This window comes from Pelmatolapia mariae, linkage group LG17, assembly GCF_036321145.2.
Source record: "Pelmatolapia mariae isolate MD_Pm_ZW linkage group LG17, Pm_UMD_F_2, whole genome shotgun sequence".
In the NCBI taxonomy this organism is placed as follows: Eukaryota; Metazoa; Chordata; class Actinopteri; order Cichliformes; family Cichlidae; genus Pelmatolapia; species Pelmatolapia mariae.
In genome coordinates this window covers 8,811,899-8,836,661 of record NC_086242.1, presented here as the reverse complement: position 1 = coordinate 8,836,661, position 24,763 = coordinate 8,811,899, and the positions used below count along the sequence as shown (strand labels likewise).

General features: G+C 39.0%; 2 protein-coding genes across 5 annotated transcripts; one reads left to right on the top strand and one right to left on the bottom strand.

Annotated features, from left to right (window-relative positions):
* The first annotated feature begins 130 nt into the window (after positions 1 to 130).
* LOC134647171 (tetraspanin-8-like) lies at positions 131 to 8,619 on the top strand. The gene is made up of 9 exons (XM_063501394.1): positions 131 to 302; positions 986 to 1,051; positions 1,405 to 1,518; positions 1,665 to 1,739; positions 1,856 to 1,954; positions 3,996 to 4,082; positions 6,833 to 6,892; positions 7,126 to 7,209; positions 7,339 to 8,619. Exons 1-9 carry the CDS (start codon positions 222 to 224, stop codon positions 7,441 to 7,443), a joined length of 771 nt encoding a protein of 256 aa, XP_063357464.1. The 5' UTR covers positions 131 to 221; the 3' UTR covers positions 7,444 to 8,619.
* Positions 8,620 to 9,200: 581 nt separating this feature from the next.
* On the bottom strand, positions 9,201 to 23,255 carry LOC134615750 (leukocyte surface antigen CD53-like). 4 transcript variants are annotated; one of them, XM_063460378.1, is made up of 10 exons: positions 23,185 to 23,255; positions 16,036 to 16,131; positions 15,548 to 15,632; positions 12,871 to 12,948; positions 11,622 to 11,729; positions 11,362 to 11,424; positions 10,664 to 10,750; positions 10,407 to 10,496; positions 9,905 to 9,961; positions 9,201 to 9,437 (listed from the first exon to the last, which is right to left on the bottom strand). In XM_063460378.1, the coding sequence occupies exons 5-10, from the start codon at positions 11,679 to 11,681 to the stop codon at positions 9,363 to 9,365; spliced, it is 432 nt and encodes a 143-aa protein (XP_063316448.1). In that variant the 5' UTR covers positions 11,682 to 11,729; positions 12,871 to 12,948; positions 15,548 to 15,632; positions 16,036 to 16,131; positions 23,185 to 23,255; the 3' UTR covers positions 9,201 to 9,362. The 4 variants fall into 4 exon arrangements, 1 of the variants encoding a protein (XP_063316448.1); XR_010091336.1 differs by lacking the exons at positions 15,548 to 15,632; positions 16,036 to 16,131; positions 23,185 to 23,255 and adding exons at positions 10,895 to 10,978; positions 11,097 to 11,190; XR_010091335.1 differs by lacking the exons at positions 15,548 to 15,632; positions 16,036 to 16,131; positions 23,185 to 23,255 and adding an exon at positions 11,097 to 11,190 and having other exon boundaries at positions 10,664 to 10,978.
* Between the last annotated feature and the right edge of the window lie 1,508 nt (positions 23,256 to 24,763).

The window sequence follows — 24,763 nt, the reverse complement described above, 5'->3', positions numbered from 1 at the left end:
GCCACTCTGCCTTTAACCGCGGTTAAGCTAAGCATTACTCCCGGATTCCAATATTTCCGAATGCACCTGAAAGCGGCATAGACCCCTCATCCAGCACATCACAGTGACGTCCTGTGCGGATACAGCAGACAGATGCCCTGACTGCTACGGTCCCAGGTCTACATCCGTAACGTTTTCTCCATGTAAAAGGGCGTTTTAAAGCCCGGGGGAGCAGCAGCAGAATGCAGCGGAGCGCGGTGGTCGTGGTGGCGGATAAAACGAGCCTGAAAAGGCCGTTTATTTTTGCAAATTCAGTCCATATGGTAGGAATTTTTAATCAATGAATTTAAAGCCCAGGGGCCTGTTTGATATCTTTTTATAAGGTTAAGTAGTTCATTTGTTGTCGTGTTCCCACTCAGATCAATTAATCTAAACCAAACAATGCTGTTTTGTCTGTATACCACGCGTATCCCGTGTAGTGTACTGCAGTGTTTGCTGTATGGTTCTTCCAATGTGTTTTTAAGGTTATACACTAAGAAGTCATCAGAAATCAGGGTGAAATCGCCATTGTGATGAATTTCTGCCTTAATATAAGGACACCCATCCTTTTCCGTCCATCTTCACCCCAGCATCTTCCCCTCAAATCACATATGCAGTATTCTCACATTGGTAATGTTTACAGTGTTCTGTGTTTTCCCAGCTGAGTCACATGTAAAGGCCTTCTGTTTTGCTGTGCTGTTACCTTGCTGTTCAGTACTTCTGCCTTCCATCTGCACTCAAAGGAGCTGCTGCTCCTTTAAGAAGTGACACCCATGATTTAAGCCCTAAACTGAGAATCTTTGCAGTTCCACATTCCCCGAGCTGCAAAACAAGCAGACCTATTATTAACCTCAAATATTTATTTCATTTATCCATCCTCTGGAGCCTTACACCCTGCATTGTGACATCCTCTTAACTCAAAGCTGTTTGCACACTTAACAAATGTTTGCGTTCTTCCTCTCCAAAGGCGCTGTGCTTCTTCTTGCTGACAATGACAGTGGCTTACCATCGAGATATCTTACAAACTGGAAAAGTAAGACCGACTTCTCATGGTTTTGGGGTAAAATAGTTTCAGATGTGTGCATTTATTGAAGGTGGCAATAATGCTTGTCAGGCTTCAGTGGAGACAACTGGGGATTTATACAAGGGGTCTCATCAGTGTCCTTGAGGAAGACAGTGAATAATCCTCATGCTCAGTGCACATCTTCTGAATGCAAGCATGACTGTTAACCTCAAACAAACCTTAAAAGTGAATGTTAAGTGTAAGCGAAATTCAGGTCGGGTGAAATCTTCCACAAATGTTTGATTCAAGGCTTATTCATTACATAAAACCGACAAGTCCAGTCGGTGTATCATTTTAACACCATTGTGGTTTTTCCTCTTCAGATGGTGTCTACTGTTTCCGTAGTGATGTTGTACGTGATAGAGATTGGCTGCCTGCTGCTCTCTGTGCTCGGCGTGTTCGGAGCCTTCAAAGAAAAGAGATGGTGTTTTATTCTGGTAAAAGTGTGTTTGTGTTGCTACTGCGCATGTGGGTCACATCTATGTCAAACAACAAAGCTTGACTCATTCATTATTCTTGTTTTAGATTTCGTTCATTCGATTTCTTTGCCACTAAAACTTTCACTGATTTTGTTTGTGTGCAGTATGCAGCTGGGATGGCAGCAGCCAGTCAAACAATAATTGTTAAAGCAGCACTAAGTTACCAAGATATTTATGAGGTATGGCATTACGTGAAGGCCCTGCAGTAAAATGTCACCTAAAGCTGCTAAAAAAGTTTTTGCTGTGGTCTTAATATGCTAAGAGAAGATTTTAATGTTGATTTCTCTCTCCTCAGAAACGTGTGGTCAATGAAGAGTCCAAGCTGCTGTCCATGATGCCACTCACTACGACAAGCCAAGCCAACAAGACACGGCTGTATCATATTCAGCAAGAAGTAAGCAGAAGTTACTTATACAGTGGGGGAAATGATTATTTGATCCCCTGCTGAATTTGTAAGTTTGTCCATATAAATGGACAGCCTTCTAATTAGTACCTTGATGCAACTGTTGTTGTTGTTGGCACTATATAAATAAAATCGAATTGAACTGATTTTGATGATAGTTTCATTTTACATAAAAGTGATAACTTGATTTGCATGTCATTGACTTGGTGGTGAAACCCTTGTTGGCAAGCACAGTGATAAGATGTTTCTTGTAGTTGGTCACCAGGTTTGCACACATCTAAGGAGGGGGTTTGACCCACTTCTCTTTACAGAAACTCTCTAAATCCTTCAAGTTTCTTGGCTCCTGCTTCAGCTCCTTTGACATTTTTTTCTATAGGACTGAGATTTGGAGACTGGGTAGGCATTAATGAGCTTCTTCTTTATGCACTCCTTTGATTCGTCTTAGCATGTTTTGGGTCATTGTCATGCTGGAAGATCCATCCATGACCCATCTACCGTGTTATGACTGTCTAACGGAAGAAGTACATTCAACGGTACACTGCCCCATCTGTTGACCCCTCAGTGCGGTGAAGCCATCCTGCACCCTTAACTGTGTGCTTAACTTTGGGAAGGTGTTCGTTGAGTCTGTGCAGGTCTACAATCTCGTCTCTGACATCCTTTGAAAGCTCTTTGGTGTTTCCCATGGTAGTGGAGAGGTTGGAATGCAAGAAATGGATTCTGTGGACAGCTGGGATTTACACACATAACTTTGAGATCAGGAGTATCTGCAGTCGATTGACCGATTGTGAAACAGCAAATCTGTGCGAACCAGAATTCTGGCTGGGTTAGAGGCGATCAAATACTTATTTCACTCATTTACATGCAAATAATTTAAAAATATATTAAACAGTTTATTTCTTTGTAAGTGAGCAAACCTATCATTTCAGCAGGGAATCAAATAACTATTTCCCCCATGTTAGGGTCAAGTTTTTAATACTATTTGTTTAAGTTCTCCGGTACAAACATCTCAAACACCTTGGCGATACAACCTTGGTTCTCTGTGGTAACTGTTACACAGACCATTATATACTTGCTTATTCCCTTTAGAAACAAACTGAAGAAACTGAAGTTCACGCTCCCTGCTAGCTCCCAAACCCAGTATATTCCGCTGTAATAAAAAAAATAGAATTTGATTGGCCATTTATCCATTTTCTTACACTTATCCTTATATCTGCGGGCGGTGTGCAGCCTATTCCAGCTACCATAGAGCAAGAGGCGTGGTTCACCCTGGTAGACTTTTTGTTGTATTTCATAGCAATTTGGCTGATAAGTGTTGCTAGTTATGGAACTGTAAATAGAAACTATAATGTAACATCATTATGATAAAGGTCGTAGGACATATGACTTATTTTTGCCCTGTTTGTTTCAGCCAGCTTTTAGCAACTCCTAAATCTACAGTATGTTAGGATACTCTGACATAAAAGCAGGTTGTATGTTAAAAACACTAACCTCTTTTTGAGTATTAAAAAGATCCAAAGTGTGCCTGCCTCTGCTAACTGCTGACTTTTGCCTTTTTTGTTTACAGCTAGCATAGTGCAGCTGTGCTAGCTACACTTTGCTAGTGTGAAAGTGCTTTGTTGTCAATCATGCACGCCAGAAACATCTGCTATTACTTGTTTTCTGGTCACCACTGACCACTCGTGAGTGTTGTTTGTTTTTTGTTTTTTTTAATTTGGCTACCTCAGGAAGGAAATATTGGGTTGCATGCATTATGTTTAAACAAAAGAATAGGCCCATTATAGTAGCGATGTTCTGGCCCGTTGCTTTAATGACAATACTCTCCCTCTGACGCCACGAGCCTCCCTGAAACTCGTATCTTTGAAATAAACACAAGTCTGTAGTGAAGGTTTCCGAATCCAAACCGAACTAAAGGCCAGAAATCAGTGCTACACCTTGTGTTAATGAAACTTTAAAGAATTTTGCAACTTTTTACTAAATGATACAAAAATAATTACTGCTGGACCTGCTTTGAACCTTTGTGTTTCACCTCCAGTTGGAATGCTGCGGTCTCGTTGAAGGTTACAAAGACTGGGGCTCTTCCATCCCTTCATCCTGTAACTGCCAATATCCAGGAAAATGCGTGAGTGTCTTTCTTTTATAAGAACAGTGCTCATTACGTTCATCTCTGGTCCTGTAACGACACATTGTCCTCTAGAAACTGAGGCACCAATTACATATTTAAATTAGCGATAGATTTGTTCACTGTTTTCAATAATCCCAGATAATAGCAGTTTCACTGGTGAAACTTGAAGACACAATTGGTTTTCCCCATAGCAAGTGCCAGTGTAATTTGCCAGTTATTTATTCCTCTTTGACTCTGTGTATAGCTTAAGTTGTCTTGGATTGAGGTTAACTAGTTGTTGTTTATCCGCAGAGCAAAGTAGAACTCATATAGTTTTAATGGAATACTGCATTTGAGACATTTCCGAAAAAGATTCAGGCATACCTCAATAACAAATCTAAATGGAAACTAAAGTTGAATGTAATCTACACTGTAAACTCAAATGTAAAAGGAATATAGTTAAAGGTAAAAAAGTAAGTGCTATTTAGTGCTCTCAGCACATCATGCAAGTACGTACACATTTGGGTTATTTATTTCGACCATTTTTTGTCAAAGTCAGACATTTACATTTATGATTTTGTTAACCTTTCTGTAATTTGTAGCATGAATTTGACTCTAAAATGCTGCAAATCTGTTGGCTCACTTTAAAAAATATCCCGATTGCCCGCATGCGTGCTGTGGCTCCCCTGCGGCGCTCTGAAAGGGAATCTAAATACATATTTAATGAGATCAACTGCAAAAATAACTGTGTCCATGGGCAAGATTCACTAACACAGCACCACAGTGAAACCCTCTTTAGGCTTTAAAAAGCTGTTGTCAGGATTTAACAAAGGGGTGCAGTGTCAGTTTTCTGACTGAAACGCAGAGAAAGATGTTTTGGTGGTTGGCCTTACTGTATATGTATTAGTAGGAATTTCCCTGTCACTGCACAAAGTTTTGGAAGGAGAACATGAATCTTGCAAATGGGATTTATTAACTTTTGTAGCATGCAGTGCAATGCTAAATTTAATGCTGAAAAAAGCATGTGTTATTTTGGTTGTATGAGTTGTGATAGTTGGGAATGAGAAGGGGAAATGTTATCAGGAAGAGCGTGTAACGGTGATGTGTGGACGACTTAAAGCCATGAGAGCAGTTTTATATGTTCTGTCACCTTTCACAGTCTTCATCCTGCATGTTTATAGCCATTTCTTTTTGCCGCTCACTATTAATGCTAGTATTTTATTGAAAATGAGCAGAACTGAAATTGGTACATAATTAAAAAGTCTCTAGATGCCTTTTCTCAGCAGTGCACACACAGAGTGGCTTTTGGGTATTTTCTCTTTAAAAAAAAAAGTCTCTACATTGGAGCCATATTGAAATGTCTGCCAAAATACAGCGATTAACTGAACTGTGCTAGTGTGTCAGACTTACACTGTTAGTGCATGCAGCCTCACACAGACTCCAGAAAAAAACAAGAAGAATGTGCATATTTGTGCATGTGGAACAAATTTTAATTAATGCAGGGACAACTCATGATCTGATGGTTAAATAATGTTTGGTGTTCTTCTGCGCATCACACAGGGCAGCTGTCATAGATTTCAGGTTTATGTGGTGGAAAGGTTTGCAATAACACAGCTCTTATCTGAATAATAATCCTACACTCTGTCCTTTGGAGAAAAGATGAGTTCACAGTTATAAAAAAAACAGTTTTCTTCAGTCTGTTCTCATCTAGAGACACGTGTAAAGCTTGAGCTTACACTGTCATTTTTGTTAGGATATAAATCGCTCGTCCTCACTTCCTCATCAGCTGCGCATGTTTTGGAGCCACGAATCTGCACTTGTATTTGTATACGAAGTAACTGCGTCTTTGTGGACAAATGAGTGCATTAATAGATCACCCATCAGACTTTCCATTCTCATAGGGGCATTGTTTTTGCAAATGTATCATCATGTTAATGTGCCCTGTGGCTTTATTTCACAAAAGTGTTTTTTTGGTAAACCCCACAGTAGATTTTTGATGCCAAAAAAGGGTTTTTCACTGGTGCAGTTACTTAATCTGGCCCTAAATGACAATACAATTTCTAACAATTAAGCTAACTGTGCATATTTTATTCTTTTACTTGGTAAAAAAAAATGGCAAGGACTATAGCTCTTATTCTAACTGTGGCATTTCCATCTTTTTTAATAAATATAATTAATCATTTTGTATTATTGTGACATTTTTATCTATACATTCATACGCCACTTCATTCTATACAGTTAAAGCGCTTTATCTAACTCGCATATATGCACAGTTTAATGCACAATAAACCTACATGTCGTATGCATGTCTTTGGACCGAGGGAGGAAGTACCATCAGTGTTTGGAGGACGTGGCTCAAAGCAGAAGGCTGATTGCTGTGAAGCAATAACGCTACTCACTGCACCACCATGCCACCCTGTGTTTAAATAAGGAGTTACAGTACTTGTTAGTTACTAAAGAAAAATCAGGCTTTGGGTACTTGGTTGGGGTTCGCATACACTTTAACCTCATTCTGGGTTCTTCTAGTTAGATCATCTTTTAGCGAACCTAGTTTTTGGGGAAATTCTAAACTTAAATCATCTTATGTTTTTTTTTAGTTCTGGGTTTCAGTGTAGCTTCATCAGCATGAGAGTGTGTTGTGCTGATCAGCAAGCAATAGCAAGAAAATCTGAAAGGAACCATCAACGCCAGGCACAGCTAAAACCAAAACTGGTGAAATTGTCCTCAATTTGTTGCATTGTGCAGTGAGATTTTGTACTCTTCGACAGATTCGACTACGAGGCAGCGCCACACTCGGGGCACCAAAGAACCAGTATGTTTATCAAGAGGTAAAAAGAAAATTCTTAAAAATAAAAAAATTGATTGATTTCTTGTAGATGATTTTTAAATTCAGGCAAAGTTTTTTAACCCCAGCACAGTGAATCATCACCACTTTGCTGGAGGTGTCCCTCCTGCACAGTATATTTAAAGTATAATGATATAATCTTGTTATCTGGCACAGATGAAGTCAAAACTAACTATGCTCCCTTACCCGCCTGTACTTTCACTTTTCCATTCACAGCCTTGCCTTCCAATTTACGTTTCCGAGCTGAAGCTTGCATTCTCATTGTCGATGGGTATACAGTTTGGAAGCGGAGTGTTTTGGGTATGTGTATGTGTTTTTATATATATATATATATATATATATGTATATATTGTTATATTGTTATATGCTAGTGAAAAGCATCTTGAAATATTTTCCTTGTGCTAACTTTTCTTTTCTTTTCTATTCCAGGTTATTTTACTTGTTATGAGCATCAAGCTGATGGACCAGATCAGAAGGAAACAGGACTTTATGGCTCTTCTAGAATCAAACAGATACGTTCCCGGTGCTTTCTAGCCCCCTGCTGTTTTAATACACACATCCTAATTTCTATAATCTGGCTATCTTATGATTTTTCTATGTGTTGATGTTTAAATGCATGTCTAAAAGTAATCTACTTGCGCACAGTAGATAAGATTTAAATGACTCGTCTGCCTTACTGCTGTACAAAAAAAAAAAAAAAGAGAGAGAGAGAGAAAAAAGTGCAATTTAATGACATTAATCAATCTGAACTAGTTATCACATTTTCTTATGCTTTTTTTTCTGGCTTTTTGTTCTGTACATTAAGACTTTGGATATATATCAGTGAGGCTTTCAAAAGGCAGATGTTAATCTAATAATAATTAATCTGCTTTGATGTTTTATTGAAAGCTTGCCTCACTGAAGCCAACTGTAAGTTCTGAGTTTTGACATATGTACCTCAAGTCAAGATGGCGTAATGAAATACGAATACTTGTCTTAAGCACACATTGACTTTCAAGCATTAGAGCAACTAATAATCTTTGCAAAATAATAATATTAATAAGCTTTACGTAGCAGCTTTTTTAAACACTGTTTACAAAGTGCTTTGATTCAGTTATTCATTTAGCCATGCATATTACTGCATAATCAGGTGAGACAAGGGAATGATTCACGTCTCTGGGACGGCAGAATGTTTTGATGCCTTGTTATGCACACTGAATATCTGAAACCTTGTCGCCGATTTCAGTTTTTCTTAAAGCACATCTAAAAATTCGACCTTGTGTGATCATGCCCAGCAGAGAGGAGTGGGTGAGGAGGAGGAGGAGGAGAGGGGATTCTATTTTGTTGCACATACAGTAGACACGCAGTAAAATCCTCTTTGATTTGAAGGTTTTGCACAGATGTTGGCAAGGCCGCTGCAAAGAGGTTGTGAGAGGCTCTTGTAGGAAAATGTGCCACCCAATTTCTTGCAGAGACTGTAATGCTCCAACTGATGCAACTCTCACCAAAGAAGCCTTTATGCCACGCTGAGTCTACTTTAACTTGCTGCATGAGCTGCCTGCTGTTGAAACGTCTACTCGACTCATATATTGTCAAATTAATTTAATCTGAAGCAGCAGATCCAGTGTCTACCTGTGCACTTTAACCATTATTGCCTAATATACACATGTTCTGGCAACGTATGGTGTCTTTGTTTGTCACACACTGTTTTTTTTTTTTTTATTGGCATGACATGATGTAATATTTTGTAAATATAACGAATAAAACAAGTTTTGTCTTTTTTTTTTTTTTTACATCTTCATTTTGTTTTGTTTTCTTACAAAACTGAAACTGCCCGTCCTCGTAATGATGCTAACAGCTCAGTTAACCCAGCAGCAGATGCTGAGGTATGTAAATGATAGTTGCATTTTAAATGTATTAAATTTTGGCAGCTGTCCTAAATGATACAGTGCAGTGAAAAAAGGCACCTCATACTAAACACCAGTATATAACAAACACATTGTATTAAAAAATGAACATAAAGTAGAAATGTAAAACTTGAAATACAAAAAAAAAGTAAAAAGAAAAAGAAAAAAAAAGAAACATAGACAAACCAAAATTTACACAGTGTAGAAAAATTAAAAGCTACCAAATCAGAAAGTATTAAAACAATTCAGACATAATATTCAGTTTGTTTTAGATACATGTTTAATGTTTAGTTATATTACATTTAAATCATGCGTTTTCACTCCGTGTTGATATCTCAGATCCATAATCTCAATCAACTGAGTTGAAATTCACAAAGTCATAATAAAGAAGTCCATAATGCACTTGTAGAATATATTCAATATAAGCAATTGTCATAAATATATTTATTATTTAGCATGCTTAAATAATGGCCATCACTGCTGGAAGCATCAGAACTAGCAAAGACATCGGAAGTGGTCTGGAGGCTCTGTGTGGGTGGTGTAGTTGCCTGCTTTTGCCTCTGCACCTTAGTTCACTACCGGGGTGTCTCTGTTTCGATTCAGCTGGCGCAAGATGGCTCTACACAACACGAGGGACAACATCTACAGGACAGTGAAAGAAAGATTGTTTATTTTACTTCCTGTTCATCTTCTGTTGTTTCTTGAGTTGCTTTGAGTCATCTTGCAATTTTAGAAAGAGACTGAGGAGGGCAGAAAAGCCAAAGAAAACAGACACTTGCTCGCCTCTGGTGTATTCTTTTCTCCATTTTTCTGGTCTTTTATGCTAAATTAGTAGATTGCGACTGTACTTACCCACAATAATAAAAAATAAATAAATAAATAAAAAATAAATAAAAATCCCAGTAACATGCCCAAAAAAATCTTAAATCCATGCATGAGGATTTCAACAAGGTACGTAAGGCATCCCTGAAACAGGAAAGGATAAATAGGATACATATTTTCTAAAGAGGAAAAAAACAATTTGCATCCCAGTTGCATCAGATAACACCATAACAGCTTATAGAGTTTACACAAGTTCCTGGAAAAACTGATGAGAATGTCTTTAATACCTGTTCATAAACCATAACAGTCTGATTTTCCTCCCAGATGCCTCCAAGAGTTTCCACCTAGAAAACATATTCATTTTATGAAAAAAAGGGATGACAACCAGGGATAACAGAGACCAGAGTAATGTTTAAAAATTATTTGTAATTTAAAAAAATCAGAATAATGTTGGCGTATGTGGAGAGCAAATTTGCAAATTTATCCCAGTTAACTGCCATATTTTCAAAAACAGATTGCATGTAATTGCCAACTTGATGCCATTCAATCACAAAGTGATGCCAGGCCGACTCTGCCTTATTTCAACTCATTAAAATTGTTTTGAAGTTGGCAGCTGATACAGGAGGTCACTGAACTAGTCCCCATCTTCGAAGCAACATTTCAACATTCAAGTGTTTTGAAATCAATTGGTCCTCCATAATTAATGAACACTACTAATAATTACATCCTTATATCAACAGGTTCTATTACAGAAGAACACAGTGTAGGCATGTTAGCTTTCACACTTACACACGGATTAGTGGACTCTTTGGCGCAAAGGCAGGATTTTGGGATGTTGGACTTCCAGTCCTGGTATCCCTGAAGTCCACAACACTCCAACTGAGATGGAAGTCAAAGGAGAACATAAGGATACTTAGAGACAACTGCAAAACAACCACTTCCTAATTACCTCAAATTGGCTACAGGTATTAACAGAGGTATGCTTCAGTGTAATTGCAAAAACATGGACATCCTGTCTCGCAACCTCAAACTACGAGGTTTCTTACATCTGTCTGTAAATCGTCGAGCAACTCTTTGCTGCTTTCCGTCAGCGGCAAAAGCCTCAGGTATTCCTTCTTCAGCTCTTCAACTAGCTGCACAACAAAAACAAAGTAATATTAAAAATATTATTACAAACAATACTGTATCTTCTAAAACACATTTTGGATTCAACTAAACAAACACACACACAAAAACCCCCACACAAACTCCACATTTTAAAGTCAACTCGGTAATACCTCAGTGTGGGAAGCCAGTCCTACGAATAATAGAATGATAACCACCAACAAGACGATACTCTCTAAAATCACTCCAACTGCATACTGTCACACACACACACACGCACACAGAGAAATACAGAAAGAAAGATCTATTTGTTTTTGTCATAAATTGTATTTTAATAGAAATATGAGGAATCTTGTGTTTTTTTTCTTTGCCGACCACTTTTAGAGCCCACTTCTTCTCTTTCCAGACACCAATGGCGCAAAAGAATTATAAAATAAAAAGACAACATGACTGCTGTCCTGAGTACTTCCTGTGGAGAAAAAACACAAAACCAGAAAAGCTCATGTATACTGCTGAGTAACATGGCCTACAAAATTGCCATTGTTGGCTATGTGTGATGTAGTAAAGTAGTAGTAACACCATAATGCAATATTGATCAACATCTACTGCTGTTGATAGACTACTCCAGTACGCCTGTTACCTCTTTCAGTTCGTGGTCAGAAAACAGAAACGGAGTGAATACCAGAACCACCAAACTGATCACCTGCGAAAACCGTAACACACAGTTCATTACTTTCAAGGCTTTAACACATTTCCTAAAGGTTTATGAGTCACAAATAATTTCTTCAAACACCTTAACCTAATTATAATAATTAAAAAAATGCATATATTCAGTTACAATTGCAATGATTAATTCTGCTTAATAGAATTAACTGAAAGGGTCTAAAAATAAACACTTACTGCAATCACGCTTATTACGACAATATAACTCCGTTTCAAGCAGACGTTCACTTTTCCCATTTTTGCTTCTCCTGAACTCACGGCACAAATGAATGCTTCCTTTGTTTGCTGTAAAGAACAGAAAGTTCACTGGTCACAGAGTGAGAAGAAGCCCCCAATATTCTTAGTTCCCCATCTGAAAACTATAGTAATATAAGTAATGTAGTTTGGTGGAATTGAAGAGATGATGTGAGAGATTTGTTTATTTATTTAACGAATGGCTCTGGCCTGGTGTTTGGTGTTCTTCTACCTCAGGCCTACAAAGTCTCTTCTCAACAGTAACTGCTCTCTAAGATGCATAAATAAAACACACAGGGGGTATGGCCCTGTTAACACTAGGGCTGGGTTTCAATTATTGCTTTTCGAATTAAAATTGATTCTAGCTTGAATAACGCCATGATTCATAAAAATCCTGAATCGATTTTTAAATATAAATGTATTTTGCCAGAAACGCCAGAATCTCAGGTTAAAGCTTCATTTCAACAACCACCAAACAGCAAAAACAGTAAATGAGAGCAGATAAACGGATTCCACACAAAGACGTAAACACAAAGCGAAAAATATATCGATATATTTATAAATATCATCATTAATTAAGACAGCCTCATTTCTGCTGTTCAATACTGACGAAATTGAAACTTTTTAAAATGATGCCAAATTGCAAAACTCTTCGCTGTGTCTCTAATAAAACCTCTGTAACTTTGCTCTGCTTCACTTCAGCAGCATCAGGTAATATTCATATGTCGATTCATGGTTTTCTTTCATTTTTGTTCTACTGCAGATTATTTTTAAGGTTATCTGCTATGAAAACCGAGGACAGGAAAATCTTCATGTTTTTCTGTCTTTTATCCTCAGTTACTCTGACACAAAGGCATCTGCTGTGATGCTTACACCTCTGATGAAGTCTCACAAGTGTCAGCTTTCTTTTTATAGATATAAAAATATAGATATGTACTGATAAGTGATCAGAATTATAATATTTCTGACTGTCTGAAGCGTGAATCGGAATCGAACCAATTATAGAAATCAGAGATGATACCCAGCCCTAGTGAACACTGCTGCTAAAAGTTGTAACTGGTTATTTGATAACAGGTGGAGATCACTTCAGTCATGTAACTCTATCACCCATTATGACCACTAGGTAACAGATTCATCATCATGGGGGAAAAAATGAGCAGCAAAGCACATGATCATACACGCAGCTCCTTACATGTCAATGTAAGAGAAGGTTGAGGGTGATCCAGAGTAAGAATCCAGCGAAATATTTGTGTCACCTCTAACAGTTTCCCTGTAATAAAATTTAAAAAATACACAATATCAAAAATACAGTACTACAATTTTATTTAGTTGGGGATAAGGTCAGGTTGAACACAAATGTACTGTATAGTGAGAAGACAATGCTTTGGAAATATATTGTTAACTCATACAGAATTTGTAAAAAAAACAAAAAAAACTTTTTGTAATTTTCATTGTAAAGTGTAAGAATTATAGATTTATTTATTTATTTTGAAAGCAGCTGTCTCACAGTCTTGTAGACATCCAATGCGTCCATCCATTTTTATCTAATCAACAAAAGCTAAAACTAAGGATATTTACTCTGTATTTTTATTTCATAATTATGTCTTTATAACATTTTTAGTTATTTTTCCAAATTGTAACTTTTTTCAAGTCTAATATTTATTTACTAAAATCGTCTTTCACATCTAGATTCAGTCTTTGGTTTAGTTTTACTCAGGGGTGATTTTAGCCCATTTTTGGGGGTGCTTCCCCCCCTGCTCTAGCTCTAGCGCCGTTGCTGCCAGAGCGATGGTGGCTGAGACGCAGCGGAGCGGAGGTATAAGTGCCTGGCCTAAAACAGGACATATTAGCTGCATTTAACCTTCAGTTACTCTTTATATAGTTCAATAGGAGTCAGGCCATGTTTCTTTTTAGCTGAAAAACATTACACCCAGGTAACCTGCAGTGTTGAAAACGTGTTTTCCGACGATGTTTGCTACCCTACAATCCGTCCTGCTCTGTAGTAAAATCAGCAACATTTGACCGTCCCGTTGCTCCCATTGAAATTTATATAGCCTGTTTAAAATCTAAGACTTAAATTTGTCTGTAGCCTGCTGTTGTTACCACTGTCCTGTTTGAAATGGATACTAACTAGCTAACCTTATAACTCCTGATGTGTGTGTGTGTGTGTGTGTGTGTGTGTGTACAGAGAGACAGCCAGGTTCCTAATGGACATAAGGAAGTTTTTTTCAAAAGAAGGAGCCACATTCAGGTAAAGGTGTAAGAGCAAATGATCCGTCAATCAAGAATAATGTTGGATCAGTGTTTCAATATTTATATCTTTTATTAGATGTACATGTGGTTTGGTTATTTGCCTTTTGGTTGAAAGTACACTGAGAGAGGACTTTTCATTAGTGATCTTAATAGTATTTTTTTCATATTAATGTAATTTTTCATCTAATTGAATACAATCTATTTGTGTATGATTGTCAGTCCAAAGAGGGAGAGAGGAAAGAGGGGAATGTGAGGAGAAAGTACAAGTTCAGGAAGAACCAGGTAAGAAAAAAGACAGGAAATAGTGACAGGCAAAACAGAAACTGTTAAACTGAAAAAGAGAAAAAAAAAAAAAATTTACTCACACAATCTGGGAGTTGCGTTCTCCCTATATTAAAGTTGCTAAACAAACTGGGTTGAAACATTTTTGACCCTCTTTAACAACATTCCAACATAACATTATAATTGATTGGGGAGATTAAAATTAATGATATATATTTTATGTGATTCAGCCACAACTCTACTAAAACCTCAGCCAGTAATAGGTAGGCCAACATTTGGACCGTTCAGTTGTCTGTATGACTGCCGCAGTACGTGCACCACATTTGCGCGCTATCCGAAAGTGCCAAATGGTGCCCTGGTGGAGTGAGGAGCTGTAAAGAGAAGAAGAGTGCTCTGTTTATATTCTAAAAATGTTTTAAGCTAGCTTGTTTCAAAGATTCTGTACTGCAGCCTTAAATGTTTTCCAAAAGCACACATACACTTACCTTATCAGTGTTTCTCAAACTTTTTACAGTGTGTACCACCTGAGAAAATGTCAAGCTCTCCCAAGTACCACTATGAAAGCATGAAACTCATAAATCTTACAACACAAAATTAGTATTATTAAATTAGTAAAATTAGTATCTGCAGTAAAGATTTTTTCATACGTTGTATACATTCTACCACAGGCAAAGTTGCCTCCATTTTTATAGTTTTTTTTTAATATTTTGTAATAATTTATTCTGTTTTGGGAGTGTTTTTTTCATATATTTGTATTATATTATACATACTCATTAAAAGTGAATCTCTGTCCAAAAAATGCACTCAGTTTACTTTTTACTCACTATGAGCATCATTCATTATTCTCCCCCAGTAATTAAGGTTAGGATATGTATTGTTTTTATTCCAATCCATTCTTCTATTGCAGCATTTAAATAACCTTTATCAGATTTGATGGTTTTGTTACAGACTTTTCAAAGTGTTTTGTTTTTCTTTCACAAATGTGGGGATTAAATTGTGTTAAAATGTACAAAACAGTCATGTCATGTTTTGTGACGAGGACCCAGGCACAGAGAGACTTGATGAATTTAAGAATCTTATGATTTAATAAAGAAATTTACAGACTTGCACAGAGATGGTAAAATTATGATGACTGATAACGGAGACGAAGACAACAGATCAGGGCCGTGCAGAGACGTTTAAAGGGGCGGGTGCTCAAAGTTAAAAAGGGGCACATTGAACCAGGCTGAATAACAACAACACACATTCATCAAGAATCTAATATGGGATCGCATCATACTACATTACTGTTGTGAGGTGGCAACAAGGCAAAGCAAACGTAGCCTATGTTTTACCTGATGGGTACAATGTTGCTGTTGAGGGGTTGCTGCTGCTCCTGCTGCTGATAGTGCTGGAGGGTAGGGCTGTGCTGATCTGAGACTGTAGACATTAAAATGTTCATAGGAGAGATGGTAGCTGATTAAACAAGTGTTATGAGATAATAACTAAATGCAAAGAACATAAGAAAATGGGCTTGGAACCACAAAGCAACAAAAAACTGTGAGAAATAAACTAGGCTCTGCCTGTGAATCACGCTGCTTCTCTTCTTCTTTCCATCCCCTCATTTCACATATCACTCTCCACTTGCTGTCTATCTGAGAACAAGGCACAACTTGCTATTGCAATAAACTATTATATAATTATCCACACCTAACAACTGCTGCATTTAATCTATAATAAAATGATGACAGAAAAATGTTATAGAAGAAAAACATTCCAGTTGTGCTTATTATTATTTTTATACTTGAATACGTCTCCAACAACTGGTACATGTTAATGTTACCTGTGTTCTTTGTAATCCAGCTGCTGAGGGATCCACTGCCTTTAGTAGCCTCACACAGCTCCTACTGTTTCCTCCTCATGTCCTTACCAGCCATGTCTGGACAATGTTATATCATGAGTAATAATTTAAAAAATCCATATACATAAAACACACACATGCACGCACACACAGGGACATTTTAGACCTTCAGAATACTGTATATAATGTAGGCATCATGGTGCTGATCCAGAATCCTTCCATTATTATTTATTACTAGAGCTACAATAATAAAGCAATGAGGGAAAAACAATAATAAATATGAAATAATGTATTTATGATGATTCCATTTGTTTCACTATCCACTCTGTGCAGGGAGAAAGCTTATTACATTTTTTAACTGTAGAGATACAAAATTTTACTGCTATAAAATCAGCATTTTAAAATATAAATCTACTATAATCTGTGTCTTAATGTATGTTCTTTAAAATACAGCGTATGTTTTTTTAAATATTATAATTATAATAATCCATAATTATGTGGACATGCATATTAGATCGTTTTTAGTGAAATATAAGCCCTCCAGAAAGGCAGGAAAAGTCCTGTAACTTGCTTTAAAACTAAATATGTTCCCTAAAACGGTGACAGAGCTACAGACCCATGACGGCCTTACCCAGTGAGCCAGCAGCTGTGACCAGCACTACTTGTGTAGTTAATAAAAGGACAGGTAATGTTTGTCGCGCTGTTGCACACACAGCACGCTCATTTGTTTCAGTTCGTCAGTTGTCACAAGACAACTTACCAACGTGTACATAATAAGCTAATACTCCTGTGTGCTATACACTACAGTGTGCGCTGTACACCTACTTACTGGTTTTGTCGCATCAGTCTGTGTGCCTGAGGTAACTTGTGTTTCTCCTACAGCTCCGGACCGCTAAAAATGCGCGTGCTCTTTATGAGCTCGTTCCCGGCTCGTAACCAGCGCGTTCTGCCGTCAAGGGCGATCATTGGTTAATGGTGATCATGTGACTGATGCAAGCCAGATCCTTTTATTTAGCAAATTGTGATTAATAGTTAAATATTATTGTCGAGGGGCACAGACAGGACTCCGCACACACACACACATTTAAAAAAATATATATTTTTAAAAAAAAAAAGTTGCCTCAAGAAAAGGGCACTTTGGGCACCCATCAGGAAAGGGGCAGGTGCTCAAGCACCTCTAGCCCCCCCCCTCTGCACGTGCCTGCAACAGATGATGAGGACAGGGAGGAACAGGGGTTTAAATGCAACAAGGAGACAGTCACGGAGAACTCGGGACAACTGGAGACATTTAAGGATACAGGGTGTAGCGGTAGACATTACTACAGCAGTCTTGCGTGTAAACCTTCTCCAAAGTGGCTAGCTTGCACTCTTTAGTGGCTTAATATTCACGGAGAGAAAATAACGATAGCCATCTTCCTTTTTGGCCTGGGAACCACACTGGCCGTTTTATTGCGCATGCTCACAAGAGAAAACAATAACAATCTCGTGCACGCAGGCACGCACCTCTCTGACGTCATCTCGTCACTTGGACATGACTTTGCTTATAGTGAAATACTTAACACTCCCACTCAAAGACATGTTCGTTGTTCTCTGTAATAGAAAATAGAACAAACAAAAAAATATACAGATATATTTTTCAATACTGGCCATACCAAAAAAAAAACTTTTGCATCGCTCCTTTGTTCATTTTTTAGGATTCTCTGTGCTGATCCATTTTATTTTCCAAATAGATACTCCTTGAAACTCTCGAACTTGACCTTTGTCACTGACTTAGTAAGAACATCAGCTATCATATTTTCAGTAGGGCAGTACTCAATAGATATCTTTCCCTCAGTGTGCGCAGATCGAACAAAGTGAAACTTTATATCTATGTGTTTGCTCCTCTGTGTGCATACCGGGTTCTTTGATAAAGCTATCGCCCCCTGGTTGTCTTCATATATCTTAACAGGTACATGCTCTCTACTATCTACTCCTCTAAGTAGTTGTACAAGATACATACTTTCTTGAGTAGCAGCAGCCAGCGCCATATACTCTGCCTCACACGTAGATAGAGCTACTGTTGACTGTTTTCTGCTTTTCCAGGATATAACTGGACCATTTTCAGTTAGACTAAAACAGTATCCAGTTGTGCTCCTCCTGTCATCTTTATCTGACGCCCAGTCAGCATCACTGTACCCTTCAAGCTTTAGACCTTTCTCACTTTTGTGATAGTGAAGCTCTTGGTCTCTAGTACCCTTCAAATATCTCAATAGATGTTTTGCTGCAGACCAGTGCTGTTGTTTTGGTTCCGCAAGATGTTGTGATAATTTACTAACGATCCAGCTTAGATCGGGTCTGGTGCATGTCATAATGTAAATCAAGCTTCCCACCATCTCTCTGTACCCTGTAGGATCAATGATCTCTCCTTCACTGTCAAAACTTAACTTTTGCTCGCCTGGCGTGAATCTCGGTTTACAATCGGACATCCCCAATTTTGTCAGCACCTTTTCAATATGTCTTTTTTGAGTCATTTTAATCTCTCCCTCATCCTGTGAAAAATCGATGCCTAGAAAATGTTTAAGTGGACCCATGTCTTTCATCTTGAACCTTTTCTTTAACATCTCTTTCACATCCCTGAGTAAGGTGTTGTCACTTGCTGCTATGATCAAGTCATCTACCCACACTAATAGAATGACCTTCCCACTCTCAGAACCTCTGTTGTAGACACAATGATCAGCATCATTTTGGACAAAACCATTCTCTTCAAGGTAATCGTGCAGTAACAAGTTCCAGTTACGTCCCGACTGTTTTAAACCATACAGTGACTTGTTCAGTTTACACACTAAGTGTTCTCCTGTCTTGGATTTTACCTCAAAACCTTCTGGTTGCTCCACATAAACTTCACAGTCCATCGGAGCGTGGAGATAAGCAGTCTTTACGTCCATTTGGTGCAGTGTGAGGTCTTCCTGCACCGCCACCTGCATCAAAGCTCGAACAGACGTCATACTCGCTGTTGGTGAAAAAGTCTCTTTATAGTCAATCCCTTCTTTTTGTCCATATCCTTTTGCAACATACCTTGCTTTGTAAGTCTCAGATCCATCTGGGCTTTCCTTTACTGCATACACCCAACGGCCTCCCACTGCTTGTTTACCTTCTGGCAGTGGCATCAAAATAAAAGTCTCATTTTCCTTTAAAGAGTTCATTTCCTCTCTCATGGCATTTTTCCACATTTTTGATTTTTTAGAGTCCATGGCTTCTTTGAATGTTATTGGCACCCCATAAGCCACTTTATAGAAATAGTCTACACCTTCATCATCATCATTGTCACACTCAGTTTTGCATTGATAATCCTTTAAATACTCTGGAGCTTTTCTCTGTCTTGTAGGATACCTCACTTCTTCTCCTTCCTGAGTACTTTCTGTTGAATCTGTCCCTGTAAACTCATCTAGGTTTGGTTCTACACTCGCCTTTGGTTCTACGTCATTTTGGTCAACCATGTTTGGTGGTGTATTTTTGTGGATCTCAAAAACATTTCTGACGTCAAAATCTGTTTGTGTCTGACTGTCTGCACTACTTTTAGTAAGACATTTTATCAGCCTGTGTTTTTGGATCTTTCCTACTTCAGGATAGTAGACATTGTAGGCTGGGCTATATTTGTCATAGCCTAGGAAAATTCCCTTTTCACATCTAGAGTCCAGTTTCTTTTTATCCTGTTTGTACACGTAGCACTCAGAACCGAATACCTTCATGTTTGATAGGTCAGGTGTTTTTCCAGTGAATACACAGTAAGGAGTCTGTTCCAGTCGCCTACTGTAACATCTGTTGCGGATTTGGGCAGCTGTTTGCACAGCATACGTCCATAAATGCTTTGGGAGTTTGCTCTCCAACAGCATGCATCGTGACATCTCAAATAAGGTTCTCCAACCTCTTTCTGCAGTTCCGTTCTGGTGTGGTGAGTAGGGTGCACTAGTCTCGTGCCTTATCCCATTACTCCTGAGTAAAGTTTGGAACGGTTGCCCGGTAAACTCTGTACCATTGTCGGATCTTATACATTTTATCTTTCCATATGGAGCTACATCTGCAATGAACTTTTCTGTAGCTTTTGTTGTGCCACTCTTTGCTTTTATAAAGTACGGAAAAATCATTCCACTGTAATCATCAGTAAATGTTATCGCATACTTGTACCCATCTTTGCCTACTGGCTCTATAGGGCCACATAAATCTGTGTGTACTAGCTCCAGTATAGTTTTAGCTTTAGCATCTGCCTGTCTGTTTCTGTTTTGTGTGAATTTTCCCTGTATGCAAACTTCACAGTTTTGGTTGGACCCTTCCTGTTTTCCTTTTATGGTCATGCCTTTAACCACCTTTTCAAGTTTTGCAACATCATCTAGGTTACAATGACCAAGTATTCTGTGCCAGGTCTGAATATCATGACAACCATATATCTCATCAACATTTTCATTTTCTACAGTGTTCAGGTAATACAGCCTACCGTACACCTTCACCTCAAATTTGGTTCCATTTTTGTGGAATAACCAGTTATCCCCATTCTTGAAATGGAGTTCGGCTCCGTTGGCTGTTGCTGCTTTAACTGAGAAAATGTTCTGAGGAAACGATGGGACGAAGAGTGCTTGCTTCAGCCTTGTTTTCACCTGCCGTCCCTCGCTGTCCAGGATGTAGATCTCTGCGTCGCCCCTCATCTTCGCCATTCCTTTCACCTTGGTTCCATCTGCAAGTTCGATCACGTGGTTCTCTGGTTTGAAGTTCTTGTCCACTGTCTTGAACTTTGTGGCGTCGTTAATCATGTGTGTGGTGGCACCGCAGTCTACTAAAAGACTTTTCTTTTCTTGTTGCATAGGACAGTCACTCATTTTAAAGAAACAAAAGGATGTAGCCTCTTCCTCTGCTTTATTCATGTAGTCACGGCCTCGTCCACGACCGCGTCCTCTTCCTCGTTGTGGTGTGCCCCAGTTTTGCTCCTCTCTCTTTAACTGGGGATCTGCAAGACAAGTCCTGGCCATGTGTCCCTTTTTACCACAGGTGTAGCACTCGATAGTAGCCATGTCCACTTTCTTTCCTCTCTGTCTTCCCCGCGACCTTGTCCCGCCGATGGTCTTCATCACGTTGTCCTCCTCTACACTCACGTCACTCCTCCCGTATCTTTCGGTACTCTCGTAACTCCGCAGTTTTGTTTTAAACTCGCTGAACGTTACCGTGTCATTTGTCTGAGTGATGTGCACGACAAAGGGTTTATATGAATCAGGTAGCCCTTTTACTACCATGGCTATCTGGAGTCCATCACTTATATTTTCATCAGCTCTTCTTAATGACGTGAATATAGTCTCTGCTCTGATAATATAGTCAGTTACTGTTTCTTTACTAGTCATCTGGAGGGAGGACAGTTCACAGTATAAACTTACGACACGTGGTTTGTCTTTTCCTGCATAGTGCTCGCGGAGAATCTCCAGCGCTTTTCTTCCGTTATTTCTTGCATCTCTCATGACCAGTGACAGACTCTTGTCATCCAAGCACTGTACCAGCTCTGCGTATGCTTCCCCGTTCTTCGCTTCGTCTTCGGCGCGGGCATCCTCGTCGTCCTCTGCTTCCTGCTGCAGGACAGCACCGAGGCCGCGCAACTCCATGTGCGCGAGGAACCGCGTTTCCCAGAGCTCATAGTTTTTCTCATCGCCGTCGAATAAAAGCTTAAACCACCTTTGGCTGGTATGACTGGGCCCATAACCTGTAGCGGTAGACATTACTACAGCAGTCTTGCGTGTAAACCTTCTCCAAAGTGGCTAGCTTGCACTCTTTAGTGGCTTAATATTCACGGAGAGAAAATAACGATAGCCATCTTCCTTTTTGGCCTGGGAACCACACTGGCCGTTTTATTGCGCATGCTCACAAGAGAAAACAATAACAATCTCGTGCACGCAGGCACGCACCTCTCTGACGTCATCTCGTCACTTGGACATGACTTTGCTTATAGTGAAATACTTAACACAGGGACCGACAGAGACAGGAAAGAAGTCTCATTGTGACGAGTAAAGTTTGTCTTGCCTGGCTGGGCAGCTCTCTGGGTGCTCAGCACCCCCAAAGCTCTGATCCTAGAATCGCCCCTGGTTTTACTTAACTATAATAACTTTGGTCAGCACTATTAACATTTGTCTTTGTGCCTTCTTCTAGATCCATGTAGTGACAGAAAAAGAGGATTTCTACGAAGTATAGGCTGTGGAGCTATTTGTGTCTCTGCCAAATACTATTTTTGTACGCTTCAGTAACACTACAATTGCTACTTGTCACGTTATTGTCCTGCCAAGTTGCGTTACCAATGCAAGGAAACACGGTTAGTCATCCAGAAAATGTCATGGGATTTCGCACAACCCAGGATTCAAATCATGAATACATAATGGGCTTGGATTTACAACATTATCAAGGAAATGTGCTCTATTTGGAAGCAGCTCCCCCGCCCCTCCCCTCCCCTTTCGACAGGTTGTGTGAGATCATCAAGCTATAAATTATAAATTTTAAATTGTTATTGCTCCCTTTACCCCTAGTCCTAAAGTGTATATTTATTTTCTTTCTCTCCTTATATTTATTGTTTGTGTTCTTGCACTGCTGTAACTGGAGCATCGTCGTCTCGTCTCTATATACTGTACTGTATATAGCGGAGATGACAATAAAATTTACTTTGACTTCAGCAGCAAGCAAGGCGCACCGAGGGCTCTCGCGCTCACTTTTCGCGTATAGAATTTCGAAAAAAACATCGGTGCAAATTATAAGTCTGTATCATTATGTCTCGTGTTTGTTGTTGTTGTTGTTGTTTTTTATTTTGTTTATTTTGCGGGTTAGTTATTAGATGCCGCTCCAGCCAGCCGCAGAATTCCCCTCCGTCCCGCCCTCTCCTCCCTGTGCCAAGCAAGCAGCAGGCGCACCTAGGAAACGGAGGACGCACTTATCCCAGCAAATGGGCGACAGGAAACCGATCGGTGCCTATGCCATCCGAAATATGCGCTGGCATGATGTCGGGGCAGCATGAGTACGAGCAACTTTTTTTGCCGATGCCCGTGATGCCGCCCCGACCACGAACCGCCCATGTCGCCTTTATCAAAAACCGCTAATGAATGAGAGCAGGAGAAGACTTAAAGTTTTTACCTTGTGGTATTCTTGTGTGCAGATGAGAAGAAACGATGGCAGCCTGGGGAATTGACCGCGGTCAAGTGAGCCCTCACATGCGAAGTCACGCTGTGACGTAATCGGTCTACAAATGCGTCCTCAGGAGGATGCATATGGGCTCAAAATGTGGTCATAAATATTTTGTACTTGTAAATCAGTTTTGTGTGTGTAAAAAAGATTTGTATGTGTAAAAAAGATTTGTGTGTGCGTAAAAAAGATTTGTATGTGTAAAAAAGATTTGTGTGTGCGTAAAAAAAGATTTGTATGTGTAAAAAGAATTTGTGTGTGTGATTTACAAGTACAAAACTGATTTACAAGTACAAAATATTTATGACAACATTTTGAGCCCATAGGGGATGCAGCCCATGAATTTGGACACAACGGCCCGCACCTACAATGTTGTTGCACTTTTGTTATGCATATTACGGTACGGGTAGATATGGAACGCATAGTGCCACACGAGAGTCTTCTGTATCCTAGAATTTTCCACTATTTTAATGCTCAATCCACATCGAGTTTTGAAATATTAAAAGTTTATTTATACACCCAACCAATGCAGTATCATCAGTGTTGACCCTCTTCAGTTTGCTCACCAGTCTTGTGGGACTGGAGCATGCTGCAACAGGTAGAGAACTCTGATGACACTGCATTGGTTGGGTGTATTGAGGGTGGGCAGAAATCAGAGCACAGGAAGCTGTTGAGGAACTTTGTTGAGTGGCCAGAATGAAATGACCTCCTCCATCTGAATGTCAGTAAGACAAAAGAGATGGTGGCTTACTTCTGGAGGAAAAAAACTGGGACTATGCCCATCAAAAAATGGTTGTGGATGTCGAAACATTGGAAAGATAGAGGTACTTTGGTGTTCACCTGAATGATAGATTAGACTGGAGGACCACAAGTGATGCTGTGTACACGTAGTGGCAGCATCCGTGCCAGAGATACCAAAATGAAGAACAAATTCATCTGCAAGGCTAGAAGCAGCACTGGTGAGTAGGGATGGGTATCGTTTAGGTTTTATCCGATACCGGTGCCAAACCGGTACTTTTGAAACGGTGCCAGTGCTTAAACGGTGCTCAAACCGGTGCTTAATAGCTCCATATAAAAGACTTCTTATAACTACATCGGTTCTCGCTATGGGTAATACAAATTGTCCTCCTTGCTGATTTTTTTGTATTAAAAAATATTAATAAAATATACATTTTTAATACAAAAAATTATAAAAAATATTTGAAAAATAAAATTTCTAATCTCAATGAAATAATATATTTATTCAATTTAAAAGCATAATAAGTAATGTTTTTGTGTAGTATGTTGAGGACTTTGTGTATTTTTTGTATTTCTAGCTTCTTTTTTGTTTTAGATGTTTTAGGTTGTATGGTTGATAGTGTAGCAAGATTACTTTTGTAAAAGACACTCTGTTATCAATGGGAGTTCTTGGTGAAAAAAGGGTAATAATAATCATGATCCAAAAATGAAGGGGTTTCACCTCCATATTACTTTGTGCAGCTACGTATCATAAAGGTGCCTGTTATCCTGCTGCAACGTGTCTGTGGACTTG